We start from the raw sequence: 14,176 nt of genomic DNA, 5'->3' as shown, positions 1-14,176 counted from the left end.
TAATAAGTGATCATAAACTTGAGTACTTTTTAATTTCTTCTTTAGGGGTTAGAATTGCAAGAGACATCATGTCATACTGCTGAAGCTCGAAGAGTTGATGAAGTTTTTGAAGGTGCCTTTTTACAAGAAGAATGTGCAAAAATTTGTTCAATTAATAGACACTTTGGAAATGTCTTAACACCCTGTACTGTTTTGCCTGTGAAAATCTATTCTGATGCCAGGAATGTCCTCTCTGGCATAATAGATTCTCATGATAACTTAAGAGAATTTAAAGGTGACCTTATTAAAGTACTTGTGTGGATACTTGTTCAGCATTGCTCCAGAAGGTCCAGCATGCAGGAAAATGTTCACAAAACTGAAAATAAAGGGAAAGCATCTCTAATAATCCTGCCTGGTTTGAATACTTCACCACAAACCAAATCCCCAGAAGACACAGTTAGTTTAAATTCAGAAATTTTAGATGACTGGTCTGATGATGTTTTGGGTGATGAGCCAACTACCAAAAAAGAAAATGAAGAAAAAGATAAATTAAAAGTTTTGCAAAGTATAAATCTGCCTCTTCCAGGATCAGTAGAATCACAAATGGTTGGTGTAGGTAAAGTTACTGAAAATAGTCTTTACAAAGCAGTTATATCGGGATACCCTGCTATTGACAAAGGAGCACAAGAAGATATGGCATATATTCCTCTCATGGAGTTCAGTTGTTCTCATTCTCACCTGTTAAGCTTACCTGAGGAGTGGAGGTCTAACTGTTTGCCTAATTCCAAAATGAGGGAGATGAGCTTATTGTTTCCAGAAGACTGGTACCAATTTGTCTTAAGGCAGTTGCAATGTTTCCCTTCAGAAGGAAATGGCCCAAATATACTGGAAGAAATTGCAAAGGACAGAGTTTTAAAAGACTTTTATGTTCATGCAGTGATGACTTGTTATTTTAGTTTATTTTGTGGAGACAATATGGATCCTACTCCTGGTCATATATTGAGAGTTTTCAATGGTGTTTTGCCTTGGTCTGTTGCCCTTAATTGGCTGACAGAAAAGCCAGAACTGTTCCAGCTAACACTGAAAGCTTTCAGGTAATTCATTTTGATTATATACAAGTTGTAACATTGGCAAGAATAAGTTGAGTTTTTTAATAACCTAGAAGAAGATACATCTTCATTTCTAACTTTAAAAAATAATCACTTTCCTAAGAATGAAAAAAATGGTTTACTATGTATTGTGATTATATCAGGAATACACTTTAATATATACTTCCTTATGTTTTCTTTGTGTGGGGAACCTATTTTTCATTTGGATTTCTTCACTTTAACGCCATCATTTCTCTCTTTTGATCTGAAATACCAACTGTATCATTTCAATTTAATATCTTAAAATATTGATTGAACAAAATCTATTTCATTTATAAAGTTGGTAAAAATTTCTAAAATTCTTTGTTTCTCCATATTTTAGATATACTCTGAAACTAATGATTGATAAAGCAAGTTTAGGTCCAATACAAGACTTTAAAGAGCTAACTAACTACCTTGAAGATTATGAAAGCAACTGGTACATTGGTTTGGTATCTGATGAAAAGTGGAAGGAAGCAGTTTTACAAGAAAAACCATACTTGTTTTCTCTGGGGTATGACCCTAATATGGTAAGGTTAAAACTTCGTTTTTAAGTTTTTTTGTATATTACCTTAAAGAACTGAAATCATTTATAAAGTATTTGAACTAAGTGATAGGGAGAGATGACATTCTATGTATTAATTACAGTTTTAATGCATTTGTAATCATGACTTTATGGTCAACATAGTCCAATCATAAAATGACTGATTGTTTACTTTTAAAAACTTAATAGGAGCCAATTAAAAATGTTGTGTATTCATGGTGTAATAACTGACTCATAGAATAGTCAAGTAAATGTCGTTTGCTATAGAATATTTGATTAAAAGGATTTTGTTTCTATGCTAAATTCAAATATAGAAATTACCACTTTGAGTTTGACTCCTAGAAGAAAAATTAATTTATAATTGGCAAAGTATTTCTTTTGCTGACAGTTATACTTTATTTGAAGAATAACTGACGTGAAAATTAAGAGACTTCAAATAGTGAATAATTTTTTAGAGATTTAGTACTTTTCTCATAGCATTTAAAATGGCATTGAGTGTGGACAAGTATGAAAGATTCAATGTTATGAGCTTATTATGGGTTCCATGTTGGCATTAGAACCTAAGAAACTTTGCAGATGTGCTCCCCAATGAAAAGGATGAAAGTCATTTTTAAAAACAAGCACTTAAAGTCTTGGAAATGGTCCTAAAAGTATACAGCAAATGAATAAACATTTATTCAAAAAAATCAACTAAAACCCAGTAAGTACAGTGAGAGACTGTAGTATTTGAGCCAAGGCTCATTTTCTCCCAGCTCAGTAAGACAGAAGCATTCATTCAGATTGTTTGGCTAGGAACAGAGCTCCTCTCCCTCAGCTGCTAGTTGGAGAACTAAAGTTTTCTGAAAGAGGCAGGACTTCAGCATTTCTCATCTTATTCTCAGCTACCTGTTTTGAGGCTGGGTTCTAAGCATATGTAGTCAAGATGTGAGACTTCCTTTCTGGATAACCCACCTCATTGGATGGAGACTTTAACCTGGACATGGTGCCACTGGGGCCCTGATCACCCTTGTGCAGGTTGATCATTGGGAGGTTCCACACTGGGAGAGGCAAGAAAAGAAGACCTGAGATTACTGCTGCTTTTCTCTCTACCAAGCGCTTATCTCCTAAAGCAGAGGTGTTACTCAGAGAGAAGCACATCATTGTCTCACCTTTAGATTCAGAGCTCTGGCTCAGAGATTTTCTCCAGTGAGAGAAGCAAATGATAAACAAAACAATAACAACAACAAAAGGAACCAGCATTATTTGCAAAACAGTGTAGTCACGTTGAAGCCTAAGATTCTCTCAAAAACTATGGAGGTTGTAGTGAAAAATAATTAAGAGATAGTTGGTAAATTCATTAAAAATATAAGCTAAACCATAGGCTGGGTAGATTAACAGGGAGAACCTGGAAAGAAACAGCAGAGAAGAGACCTCCTGGGATCAGATCAAACATTCATCTCCAAAGTTATTTTTTCAAAGGAGCCCAAATTTAATTGGATCAGTCTCTGAAGCAACATATGCCCCAAGTTATTGTTGAAAATGTAGAGCAGTCAGTGGTGTTTAACAGCTGGCTGTGAGCACTAAACACAGAGAGCCCTGCCAAAACCACTGCTATCCCATGGTAACTGGGCATTCACAAGGCTGCACTACCCTAGGAGCAACATCAAAGATTTCACAGTAGGCATGGAGGTAGGGATTAACATCACTAAACTTATCCAAAACCTCACTAAACTAATAAGCAAATAATAGCAAGCCATGCAATAGGGGGAGGAGAGGATTAGTACCCAGAATTGCTACAGTGTTATCTGAAATGTCCAGTTCTCAACAAAATTCATGAGGCATGAAAAGAAACAGGAAAGTCTGATCCATAGACCTGTTTTTTTTTTAAAAAAAAAAAAAAAAGACAACAGAAATTGCCTATGAGATCAACCAGATATCAGATTAACAAAGATTTCAAAGTAGACATAAATATGTTCAGAGGACTAAAGGAAACCATGCGTTAAAAAAGTCAACAAAGTGGGCAACAAAATGGGTATAAAAGGAACATACCTCAATATAATTAAGGCTTTATATCACAAGCCCATATCTAACACCATACTCAATAGTGAAAAGCTGATCTAAGATTAGTAACAAGACAAGGATGCCTATTCTTGCCACTTACTCAACACGGTATTGGACATCTTAGCTAGAGCAGTTAGGTAAGAAAAAGAAAAGTCATTAAAATCAGAAAAGAAGTAAAACTGTTACTAACTGTAGATGATATGACATTATATGCAGAAAACTCAAGGACTCCACTAAAGTAATTCATTAAAGTTGCAGTATACAAAATTAATATATAAAAATCTGTTGCATTTCTATACACTAATGAACTGTCATAAAGAGAAATTAAGAAAACATCTCATTTACAGTTGCATCACAAAGAATAAAATACCTAAGGATAAATTTAACCAAGGAGGTAAAAGACTTGTACACTGAAAACACTTAAGACAGTGATGAAATAATTTAAAGAAGACACAAATAAATGAAAGATAGTCCATGCTCATGGATTTGTCATCAGGGAAATGCAAATAACCACAGTGAACATCACTTCATACACACTAGGATGACTAAAATGAAAAAAATCAAATAAGTGTTGTCAAGGATGTGGAAAAATTGGAACTCTAATACAGTGCTGGTGGAAATGTAAAAAGGGGCAACCACTTTGAGAAACCTGACAGCTTTCAAATGATTAAACATAGAATTACCATCTGACCTAGTTATATCACTGTTAGGTATATCCCCAAGAGAAATGAAAACATAGATACAAATAAAAACTTGTACAAGAATGTTGATAGCAGTGTTATTCATAATTGTCAAAAGGTGGAAATAACCCAGCTGTTCATCAACTTATGAATACACAAATTGTGGTGTATCCATGCAATGGAATATTATTTGATCATAAAAAAGGAATGAAATACTGTTACATGAATGAACCTTGAAAACATGTTAAAGACTTCAGTCACAAAAGACCACATACTATATGATTCCATTCATATGAAATTTCTAGAATAGGCAAATTTATGGAGTTAGAAAGTACTGTAATGGTTCTTAGGACTGAGGGAATGAAGGGATGGGAGGGTAATACCTAGAGTATAAGATTTCTTTTTGAGGTTGCGAAAATGGTCTAAAATGGACTGATGATAGTTTTATATATCTAAATATATTAAATAAACGGTTGAATTGTACACTTTATATAAATAAATTGTATGGAGTGTGAATTATATCTTAGTGGAGCTTTTTTTTTTTAAAAAAAAAAGAGCCTATTGTGTGATTTCCAATAGTATTTATGACTTAGGAATTGCTGAGGCCAGATCTGATGAAGGAATAGAGAAGGAAATAGAAGTAGTGAGATTTTGCTGTTCTGTTCATGGAGTGAAATGGCTGTCAGGGAATCTTTTCTCGCATACTTATCCATAGAATTACCTAATAGAGGTGACTCAATTCTGAAGACAAGCAATTCATGTGTACATTTTAATACACCACTTTCTATGTTTGCCTCGAATAATGGAATTTTTTTCTAGGTTTATAAGTAAAATATAAAGGCCTGAATATAATCTCTTTTTTTCTCTCCCCCCCACCCCATTTATACTTTAAAGGGAGTTTACACTGGGAGAGTACTTACCCTTCAAGAATTATTGATCCAAGTTGGGAAGTTAAATGCTGAAGCTGTTAGAGGTCAGTGGGCCAATCTTTCTTGGGAATTGCTTTATGCCACAAATGATGATGAGGAACGTTATAGTATACAAGCTCATCCACTACTTTTAAGAAACCTTACAGTACAAGCGGCTGACCCTCCCCTGGGATATCCAATTTATTCTTCAAAACCTCTCCATATACACTTGTATTAGAGCTCATTTTGACTTGTATTGTCATCAAATGAGATGTCTTTATTTTTTCATTCTAGAAGAGTAACTGGGTGATTTTTCAAACTTCACTGACCTTCCCTCTCTCTTCCCAAAAGTCAGATGCCTGGGAAAAGCTAAGCTCTATAAGTTGATTCTCCTAGCTCAGTGGTCGGCAAACTCATTAGTCAACAGAGCCAAATATCAACAGTACAACGATCGAAATTTCTTTTGAGAGCCAAATTTTTTAAACTTAAACTTCTTCTAATGCCACTTCTTCAAAATAGACTCGCCCAGGCCGTAGTATTCTGTGGAAGAGCCACACTCAAGGGGCTAAAGAGCTGCATGTGGCTCGCAAGCCGCAGTTTGCTGACCACTGTCCTAGCTATCTTAATGGTGAGGGGGGTGGAAACTTTGTCTAACACAAAAGTTAGAACTGTTGGCCAATATTTGTGCCCTATGGATTGTGGTAGGCTTTGTTAAATATGAAGCATTTGTATAAAATTAGAAAAAGACTTTTTAATGTTTTCTTAAATGTGTGATAGGTGACTTGACTTACAAAGTTAACAACTATGTAATTTTTACATACTTAAAAAGATATTCCTATCAGTGTTTTTAAGTAATGATAACGGTGCTATTAAAAGTTACATAATGTATATATATATTTATTTGAAATGCGATTAAATTTTATAGTATTTTCAAACTTTGTGCCGTTTTATTTTAACATTTAACATGGTCTGAATGACTAAATGTTTTCATATAATTATTTTCTTTTCATATACTTCAATTCAGAAACCATAAAAATGTTTAATAAAATGTCTTCCAATAAAATATTTTTCTTCCAAGTATCCTTTTTATGCATGTGAAAGGAAAGGAATTTATCCCATTCATCATTTAATACTCACAGGATTATCAACATTAGGATAATCCATGATTGCTAGAGGCCATTCTAAAGATCAGATCCTTATGCATTTCTTTTCAACTGAATATACTGTTTCTAAGGAATGATTTACCCAATAGGACTACCAGTTACTAGTGTTTTAGGGTGTCTGAGCTAAAGGCAGAACGAGACGGGAGAAAATTTTTCATAATGTGAGCAGGAGTTTATTTTCATTTTCTAGCTGTTTACAAACTTTTTACAGGTACATATAATGAGAATGAAGAATGAATCTGCATCACTTGAGACATTAATTTCCTGTACTCATTACTTTATTTCCAACTAAATCTATGATAGCCTCCTCAGTTCGTAATACAGTGGTACATTATCTTTAGAAATGATTGAAATTATTTGAAATGTAATGATTAGATTTTTTTATTATTATTCCATTTATTTAGTATGTGGAACAATTCAATCCAGCAATGTTAAAGGATAACTTTTTGAACTAATTTTACTTAATGAATTATGCCGTTTGTATGTTAGTCAATTTTGGGGAAACAGCATAGATGTTAAGAAGACAGGGCTTGATGTTACTTACATCTGAGTTCAGAGTTCAGGCTTATGATTTACATAATTGAGATTTACTAGATGGACAATTTTATGTATTTTTTGTCACCTATGAAAATTCTTTCAAAAATACTCTCTGCCCTGGCCAGTGTAGTTTATATTTGGTTGGAGGGTCATCCCATACACCAAAAAAGGTGGTGGGTTTGATTTTCGGTCAGGGCACATACCCAGGTTGTAGGTTTGATCCCTGGCAACCAATCCATGTTTCTCACATTGATGTTTTTCTCTCTCTCTCTTTTCTCTCTCCCTTCCTCTCTCTAAAATCAATTTAAAAAAACACACTCTCTGTGATTATCCGTTTTAATGACTGTTTAACATTGATAGATTTAGCAATCCCTTAAGTAATGGGCATTTTAAGTTTAAAGATTTTCACTATTATCATAATGACAAGCCATGCTTTTCCTTCACCTCGCAACCTCCTCAAACTGCTCCCATGCCTCTCTCATTCCTGGCAAAGTTTCCTCATCTTCCACTTGTCAAACCATTCCAGTCTGGATTCTATTTCTACTATTTCCCCAAAGAAAGTTTTAATTAAGGTCCCTATATAGTTTCAAATTGTCAAATCAACTAGTCACTTTCTGTTCTCATCTTATTTGTCCTTCAGTAGCTTTTGATACATTTGAGTACTCCTTGAATCACCTTTATTTCTTCTTTTGGGGCCTCCCTGATACCACATTATCTTCATTTTCTTCCTATCTCCCTGGCTACTCCGCAGTCTCCTTCGCTGCTTTTCCTTTTCTACCTGACCTCTAAATTTTGGAACTTTTCACCAATTGGTTCCAGGCCCCCTCTTCTGATTCTATACTCACCATCTAATCCACTCCCAAGATTTAAAATATCAATAAATTGAGACTGTTCAAATATACAAAGTGGGGCAAAAGTAGTTTTACAGTTTTGAGTACATGAAAGAGTTATTTCTTGTTATTATTGTATTACTAGAGGCCCGGTGCACAAATCCATGCACCAGTGGGGTCCCTCGGCCTGGCCTGCAGGATCGGGCCGAAACAGGCTCTTAGACATCCCCAAGGAGTCCCGGATTGCGAGAGGGCGCAGGCCAGGCTGAGAAACCCCACTGGTGCACGATGGGGGAGCAGGGGAATCAAGGGAGGATGCAGAAGGTTGGCCAGCTGGGGAGGGACCACGGGAGAGCTCCAGGGCATGTGCGACCTGTCTCGCTCAGTACTGATTGGCCAGACCCCAGCAGCAAGCTAACCTACTTGTCAGATAAAAATTGGAGTCCAGAGCTCTCATAGGAAGGGAGCACTTGAGTAACTGACCACACATAGGATTGGGACCTCAATGACTACAGTATCCTAATTTTAAGGGTGAACAAAAAATAGATGCAGTTTGAATCTTCGTAATTCCTAAAACTGGATCAAGGTGACCCTGGGTTCCTAGTGTACCTACTCACTACACAGAGCAAATATAATTCTTCTCTCAACTGACCTTTCAAGTTATTATAATTTTTCAAATTTAGTATTAGACAATCTAAAATAAAGCACTTGAGGAGATAAGACAACATGATCAAAACCCAAGAAAAATGATAGAGAATATGAATATACTCACAGGGCATCCAGTTGATGAGGTTTTTAAGCACAGGCTTAAATTATTATGCTTGGTACGCTTCAAGATATAAAACACAAGATTGAAAGTTTCAGCAGGGAATTAGACACTATACAGAAGAATTGACACATCTCAAACTGAAAAATATATTAATCAAGTTTAAGAACCCATTGGAGATAATAATTAGGAAGTGAAATGTCAGTACAAAATAATAAACTTTTTAAAAGTCAATATGGAAACACTTGGTTTCACAGTTCTTGACTATATTTGAGAAAATGTACTTTGACAAAAATCTGCCTTTCTGTCTCGGGCTGCTGATAAAAGAGCCTGAGGGTGGCGGGGGGAGGGGTACATACAGGTATTAATTACATGCTATAGGAAAACACCATACGGATGAATTTCTAAAAATCATTTAAATTATTTATACATCTTCTACCACTCATTGGCTGGTGTAATTAAGCAAACTTAATTCCTTTTTCCTTTATCCCCATATTATGCTAATTTCAGTCTCTGTGTTTTCATTCATGACATTCTGGAGGCAAAGAATGCCTGGCTTACAGAAGCTCCACAAGCCCTAAACGTTGGCAAGTACAATGCCAAGCACTGAAGATTCAATGACAAGTAAAACAAAACTGCCCTGGACCCCTACCGCCTGAAGCCTCTTTTGGTATAAATGCCACCCTTTCAAGGCTTAGTGCAAGTCACACCTTCTGTACAGATTTCCACACTAATCTATCCGCAGATCTCTCCCTTTTCTGAACTTTGCACTTAGTCTGTACCATGCCACACGTTATTTGTACCATTCTAGAATTGTTCCACAATCCGTCCTTTTGTTTTTACCCCAGATGCAGTGTTGATTAATCATAATTTTCATCACGTTTATTACATTTTATCCCCATACTACACCCATTTCTCTCCCCATCCTAAGCAATCATTATAATACATCTAATGTTTTTCTTTGTATGTTTTCTTGCAAAATGAGCACTACCTTCTATGCACATCAATTTAAGTGTGTATAAACATAATTGTGTTCTAGTTCTTTCTTCATTCATCACCATTCTTCTAGGACAGTAGTCGGCAAACTCATTAGTCAACAGAGCAGCATACCGCAGCTCGCGAGCCGCAGTTTGCCGACCACTGTTCTAGGACATATCCATGTTGCTGTGTACGTTTATTCCATTGCTTTTACTTTCTGTACCCCATGGTGTACCTCCATCTTCCCTCTTTCCCAAGGATAGCCACCAGGGGGCCTCAAACTTCCTCAACAACTATTAATGTATGTTACCTTAGCAATAGCTAAACTGTGAACTGCTTATAAAGAACCAGGATTTTCTCCTGTTACACCCCCCTTTTGACAGTAGATAGTTAAGGAATATTTGTTGATTTTCTATTGTGGCCTATGCATGCTATCTACTGTAAGGTGCTAAAGATTAAAGTAAAATTAATTATAGAGTAAGGGATTACCAGTGGATTCTTCCTGGAGTTTAATCTTGATTTTACCCCTTACTAGCCCTGTGACCTTGGGAAAGTAATATCTACTTGCTTTGGGCATCATCTTTATTCCTCTACGAAGGAAGATAATACCACCTACTTTAGTGTACTTTCATGAGGAATAAATGAATTAACTAATACAAAGCACCTCAGCCCTGGCCAATTTGGTTTAGTGGATGGAGCGTTGGCCTGCAGACTTAAGGGTCCCGGGTTCGATTCCGGTCAAGGGCACATGTCGGGTTGCGGGCTCGATCCCCAGAAGGGGGTGTGCAGGAGGCAGCCGATCCATGATCCTCTTTCATCATTGATGTTTCTATCCCTCTCCCTTCCTCTCTGAAATCAATAAAAATATATATTTTTTAAAAAGCATCTCAGTACAGCAAATGGCATGTAACAGGTGTTGAATAAATCATGGCTGCTAGGAGTCCTACTTCCTGTCAATTCTTCTAAGAGAGTATAAGCACCTTGGTGACAGGACCATTAAGATATTTCTTTACATATGCTCATTACCCAGCACTCAGCTTCCTGTACTGGTCCCTACATTTACATTAATGGATTTCTATAATTCTTTGATTAGCATTCCACTAACCTAGATTTTAAGCATAATGCCAGAATATGTTAATATGCTCTTTTATCCAAGAATGTAGTACATATTACCATCTTTATTGCAAGTTTCATAGTAATCTTTTATTTGTTGTTTATTACATGTTGAAAGGGAAGTTGTATGTATTAAGTAAAATCACAAGTTAGCCTTCTGTGCACAAGAAGATGGCTGTTTTCATGTTTTTCATTTCTCCCTCCCGTGGCTTGAAAATGCAAGTACTGTCAGTCATGTTTTGTCTTCCAGATTTTAAAATAAGAAGAATCTGCATCCTGCAACAAAGTGACAGCAACATGAGTCAGTCCCTCCTTGAATTTACCCCAGTTTTTGACAATTCCTTCTATTTTAAGGAGCTATATAATCATGATTCACTGTTGAGAATCCTTATAAAACCTGAGCAAATGCTTAAACTAGAATAAAAATCATAGCTAAAATTCTAGATCTAGAAAATGGACTTAGCATCATTATCTCTATCACTAGGAAGCATCTGCTCATGCTGTTTTGTAAATGCTGAAATCTTTATTATTACTCCTCTAGAGTAGCATATCATACCTACACTGACTTGTCTTAATAATTACAGAGTCAGAATATTTAGAATAGAAATATTTGACAGATGACTCAAATCTTTTTTGTGGTTTTTTGTAAAAAAGTTTTTGTGAACTTTTAGTATATTGCTTATAATAGAAAACAAAGCAACTCATTCATCCCTACGGATGTAACATTTCATTTGGGAAGATACACATTTTCCACTTCCAAGAACTTGCACTAAGACAAAAAATAAAACACAAAAGTCAATGCAGCTATTGTTCTTGATCTCTTAAAATAATAAAATTCATCAAAGTTCCAGACATACTGTTCTTAGCCTCAAGGACAGAAACAAATTCAAGTATTATTACCAACTACATTTAATTTGGGCTAAAGCTATATTGGCAGTCTCTTAACTTAGATACTTACAAACAAATCAAAATAAGGAGATGGACATATATAACAGAAAATAATGTGGAGAAAAGAAGCAGCGAGGAGAAAATTGAGTAAAAAAAGTGAGAAACAATTTTTTAGTTCCCATGGTTTTGTGTAAAGAATGAGGTATGATATCTCAGAAATGGTACTGGGAAATAAAATGTCCAGTTTATCATAAAAAAAGTAATAAAGCAATAAGACCATGTAATAATAATTAAAGACAGTGGTAGGAAGAGAAAGGCCATCACTGTTAGCAAAGGATAGATGTAATCAAATGCTAGATTTGCTGAGTGATGTTTATACTTTATAGTAAGATACTGTGTAAATAAAACAAAGTAACATCTGCTGGAGTAGGACTGAAACTCTAGCCCCTGGTCCTTATTCTCCCTCTGAAACAACTATTTCTATAATGTATTATCTCTCTGGCCTCTTATTTAACTCTTTGATCTTCACTATCTATTAGCTCAGTATCCTTGTACCATCAAAATGAAAGCATTAACAGCTAATCCTTAATAAGTATAACATTCCACATGTGTTTTAAAAGTTTTCCACATACTAACTCATTCAATCTCCATGACAATCCTATGACTAGATGCTATTGTTATCAGTAATCTCCGTTTTGTAGATGGGGATATTGACTTACAGAGAAGTAACTTGCCCAGGGTCACGGGACTGAATAGGGTAGCCAGGCACCAGGATGCTGTCACCTCTAGTAAGGTAGCCTTTCCCTCTGGATTCTTATCCATCCGTGGGCACAATACCACTCTATCAGCTGTACTCCATAGAACTTAGATGTTATCTTTGATGAAGCTCTACCTTTAGTCCAGGGGTGGGCAAACTTTTTGACTCGAGGGCCACAATGGGTTCTTAAACTGGACCAGAGGGCCGGAACAAAAGCATGGATGTAGTGTTTGTGTGAACTAATATAAATTCAAAGTAAAGGAGCGGAGGGGAGAGCAAGAGAACCCTCCACTCTTTTGGCTCCGCGGGCCGGATAGAACAGCCGAACGGGGCCGGATCCGGCCCGCGGGCCGTAGTTTGCCCACGGCTGGTTTAGACCCACCCTACACTACCAAGCCCCAACATTACCAAAATACTTATAAATGATTTGGCCCAAAGCAAACTGGTCCATAGTACAAGTTGGTCGAAAATTATAACTCTTGCCCCCAACCCCTCACCTTCATGATTTTCAAGCTATGGAGAGGTTAGTGCAGCATGGAAGCTTTATAACCTTTAAGTCTTTTTAAGCATTTTTGCTTTTTTTTCACTAATTCATTTTTACTATCCTGCAAAAAGTTGAAGCAAAATAAATGTCTGGCAATTCATGGATTGCTTAAATAGTGGTAGGTTATATAATGATACATATGGTATGATCCCATTTTAGAATTCTCTTTATATATCAGTCCCTACTAACTTCTTTCTTTAAAAAAAGTAGTATCACTGAAAGACATACTTCAACAATAAAACATCCTGCCCTGACCAGTTTGGCTCAGTGGATAGAGCGTTGGCCTGTGGACTGAAGGGTCCCAGATTTGATTCTGGTCAAGGGCATGTACCTTGGATGTGGGCACATCCCCAGTAGGGGCTGTGCAGGAGGCAGCTGATTGATGTTTCTAACTCTCTATCCCTCTCCCTTCCTCTCTGTAAAAAATCAATAAAATATATTTTTAAAAAACCATCCACAGAAATAACCTTTCTTTGTGTAATCATATCTATAATTTTTGGCATAACTCCTTACATTTCTGTGCTGTTTTATATATTAAACTCTTTTGATGGTCACAATTTTCTCAGAAGCAGTTCATAATATTCCTCACTTTTCTAAAAGAATGACTGTTGGAAGAATGAGTTATCAGCATATTTTCTTCGACATGGACATAGGCACAGCTCAGATATGCAGAGTGCTTCTGGATTAAGTCAAAGGAACCAGCACTACCCAGCCAGAGTACATCAGTTTTAACAGCACAGTAACTGGTAAGCACCGGGCGAGGTTCACGTGGTCCTGGGGAGAAGTAAGTTATCAACCCATTGAGGGGACACCAGAGCTGAGACTTATAGGATGAGTAAGAGTTTGTGAGGAGAAAGAGCATTTGGCACATATACTGGTCAACAGTGAGTGTAGAAGCAAAAATGGCAATCTCTGATTTGATTTTACCTTGTAGAAAACTTTTGTCTCCAAGACCAGTAGTAATTTATAATAAACCAACAGATATGCATGGGGCATAGAATACTGCTAATAACTTTTGTGTTGATATCATGAGATTAGTGCAGTATTAGTAAGAAAGGTTTTTAAGCACTAGAAAATTTCATGCTTCCTAAAGATTGATATGTATTAAGAAATTTATAAATTGTTCTTACCAGACCCTTCTTAAAGTTTCTCAATCCTTTTCTTCCCTAATTTGTTTGTTAGCCACAAGGCCCAAGTTGGCATATACTGCCACAAATACGCCACTGACAAAAAAGGTTGATCCGCAATCCAAACTTCTTTCAAGTCATTGGCCATGCAGATTAACATCAGGCCCGCACGCACCGACTGGTTGCCATCTTGTA

The 14,176-nt window shown here is 36.3% G+C and overlaps 2 protein-coding genes across 3 annotated transcripts in view; one reads left to right on the top strand and one right to left on the bottom strand.

The window, feature by feature from the left end:
• Positions 1-6,353, top strand: part of PCNX4 (pecanex 4) — a 33,003-nt gene extending 26,650 nt beyond the window's left edge. The window contains exons 9-11 of one of the 2 annotated variants that reach the window (XM_080650932.1): positions 46-1,073; positions 1,450-1,636; positions 5,265-6,353. In XM_080650932.1, the coding sequence (XP_080507058.1) occupies positions 46-1,073; positions 1,450-1,636; positions 5,265-5,516 (1,467 nt within the window). In that variant the 3' untranslated portion in view covers positions 5,517-6,353. The remainder of the gene's footprint in view (positions 1-45; positions 1,074-1,449; positions 1,637-5,264) is intronic. The other variant, XM_080650933.1, reaches the window with a different exon arrangement.
• Positions 6,354-10,747: 4,394 nt separating this feature from the next.
• DHRS7 (dehydrogenase/reductase 7) overlaps positions 10,748-14,176 on the bottom strand; it is a 17,346-nt gene continuing 13,917 nt past the window's right edge. The window contains 4 exon segments of the mRNA XM_080650944.1: positions 10,748-10,941; positions 13,985-14,002; positions 14,004-14,144; positions 14,147-14,176. The exon segment at positions 14,147-14,176 is cut by the window's right edge and continues 8 nt beyond it. Of these exon segments, the coding sequence (XP_080507070.1) occupies positions 10,894-10,941; positions 13,985-14,002; positions 14,004-14,144; positions 14,147-14,176 (237 nt within the window). The 3' untranslated portion in view covers positions 10,748-10,893.

Source organism: Plecotus auritus, assembly GCF_963455305.1.
Source record: "Plecotus auritus genome assembly, chromosome: 1".
Taxonomy (NCBI): domain Eukaryota; kingdom Metazoa; phylum Chordata; class Mammalia; order Chiroptera; family Vespertilionidae; genus Plecotus; species Plecotus auritus.
The sequence above is the reverse complement of the archived record's forward strand: the minus strand, read 5'-3'. Positions and strand labels throughout refer to the sequence as shown.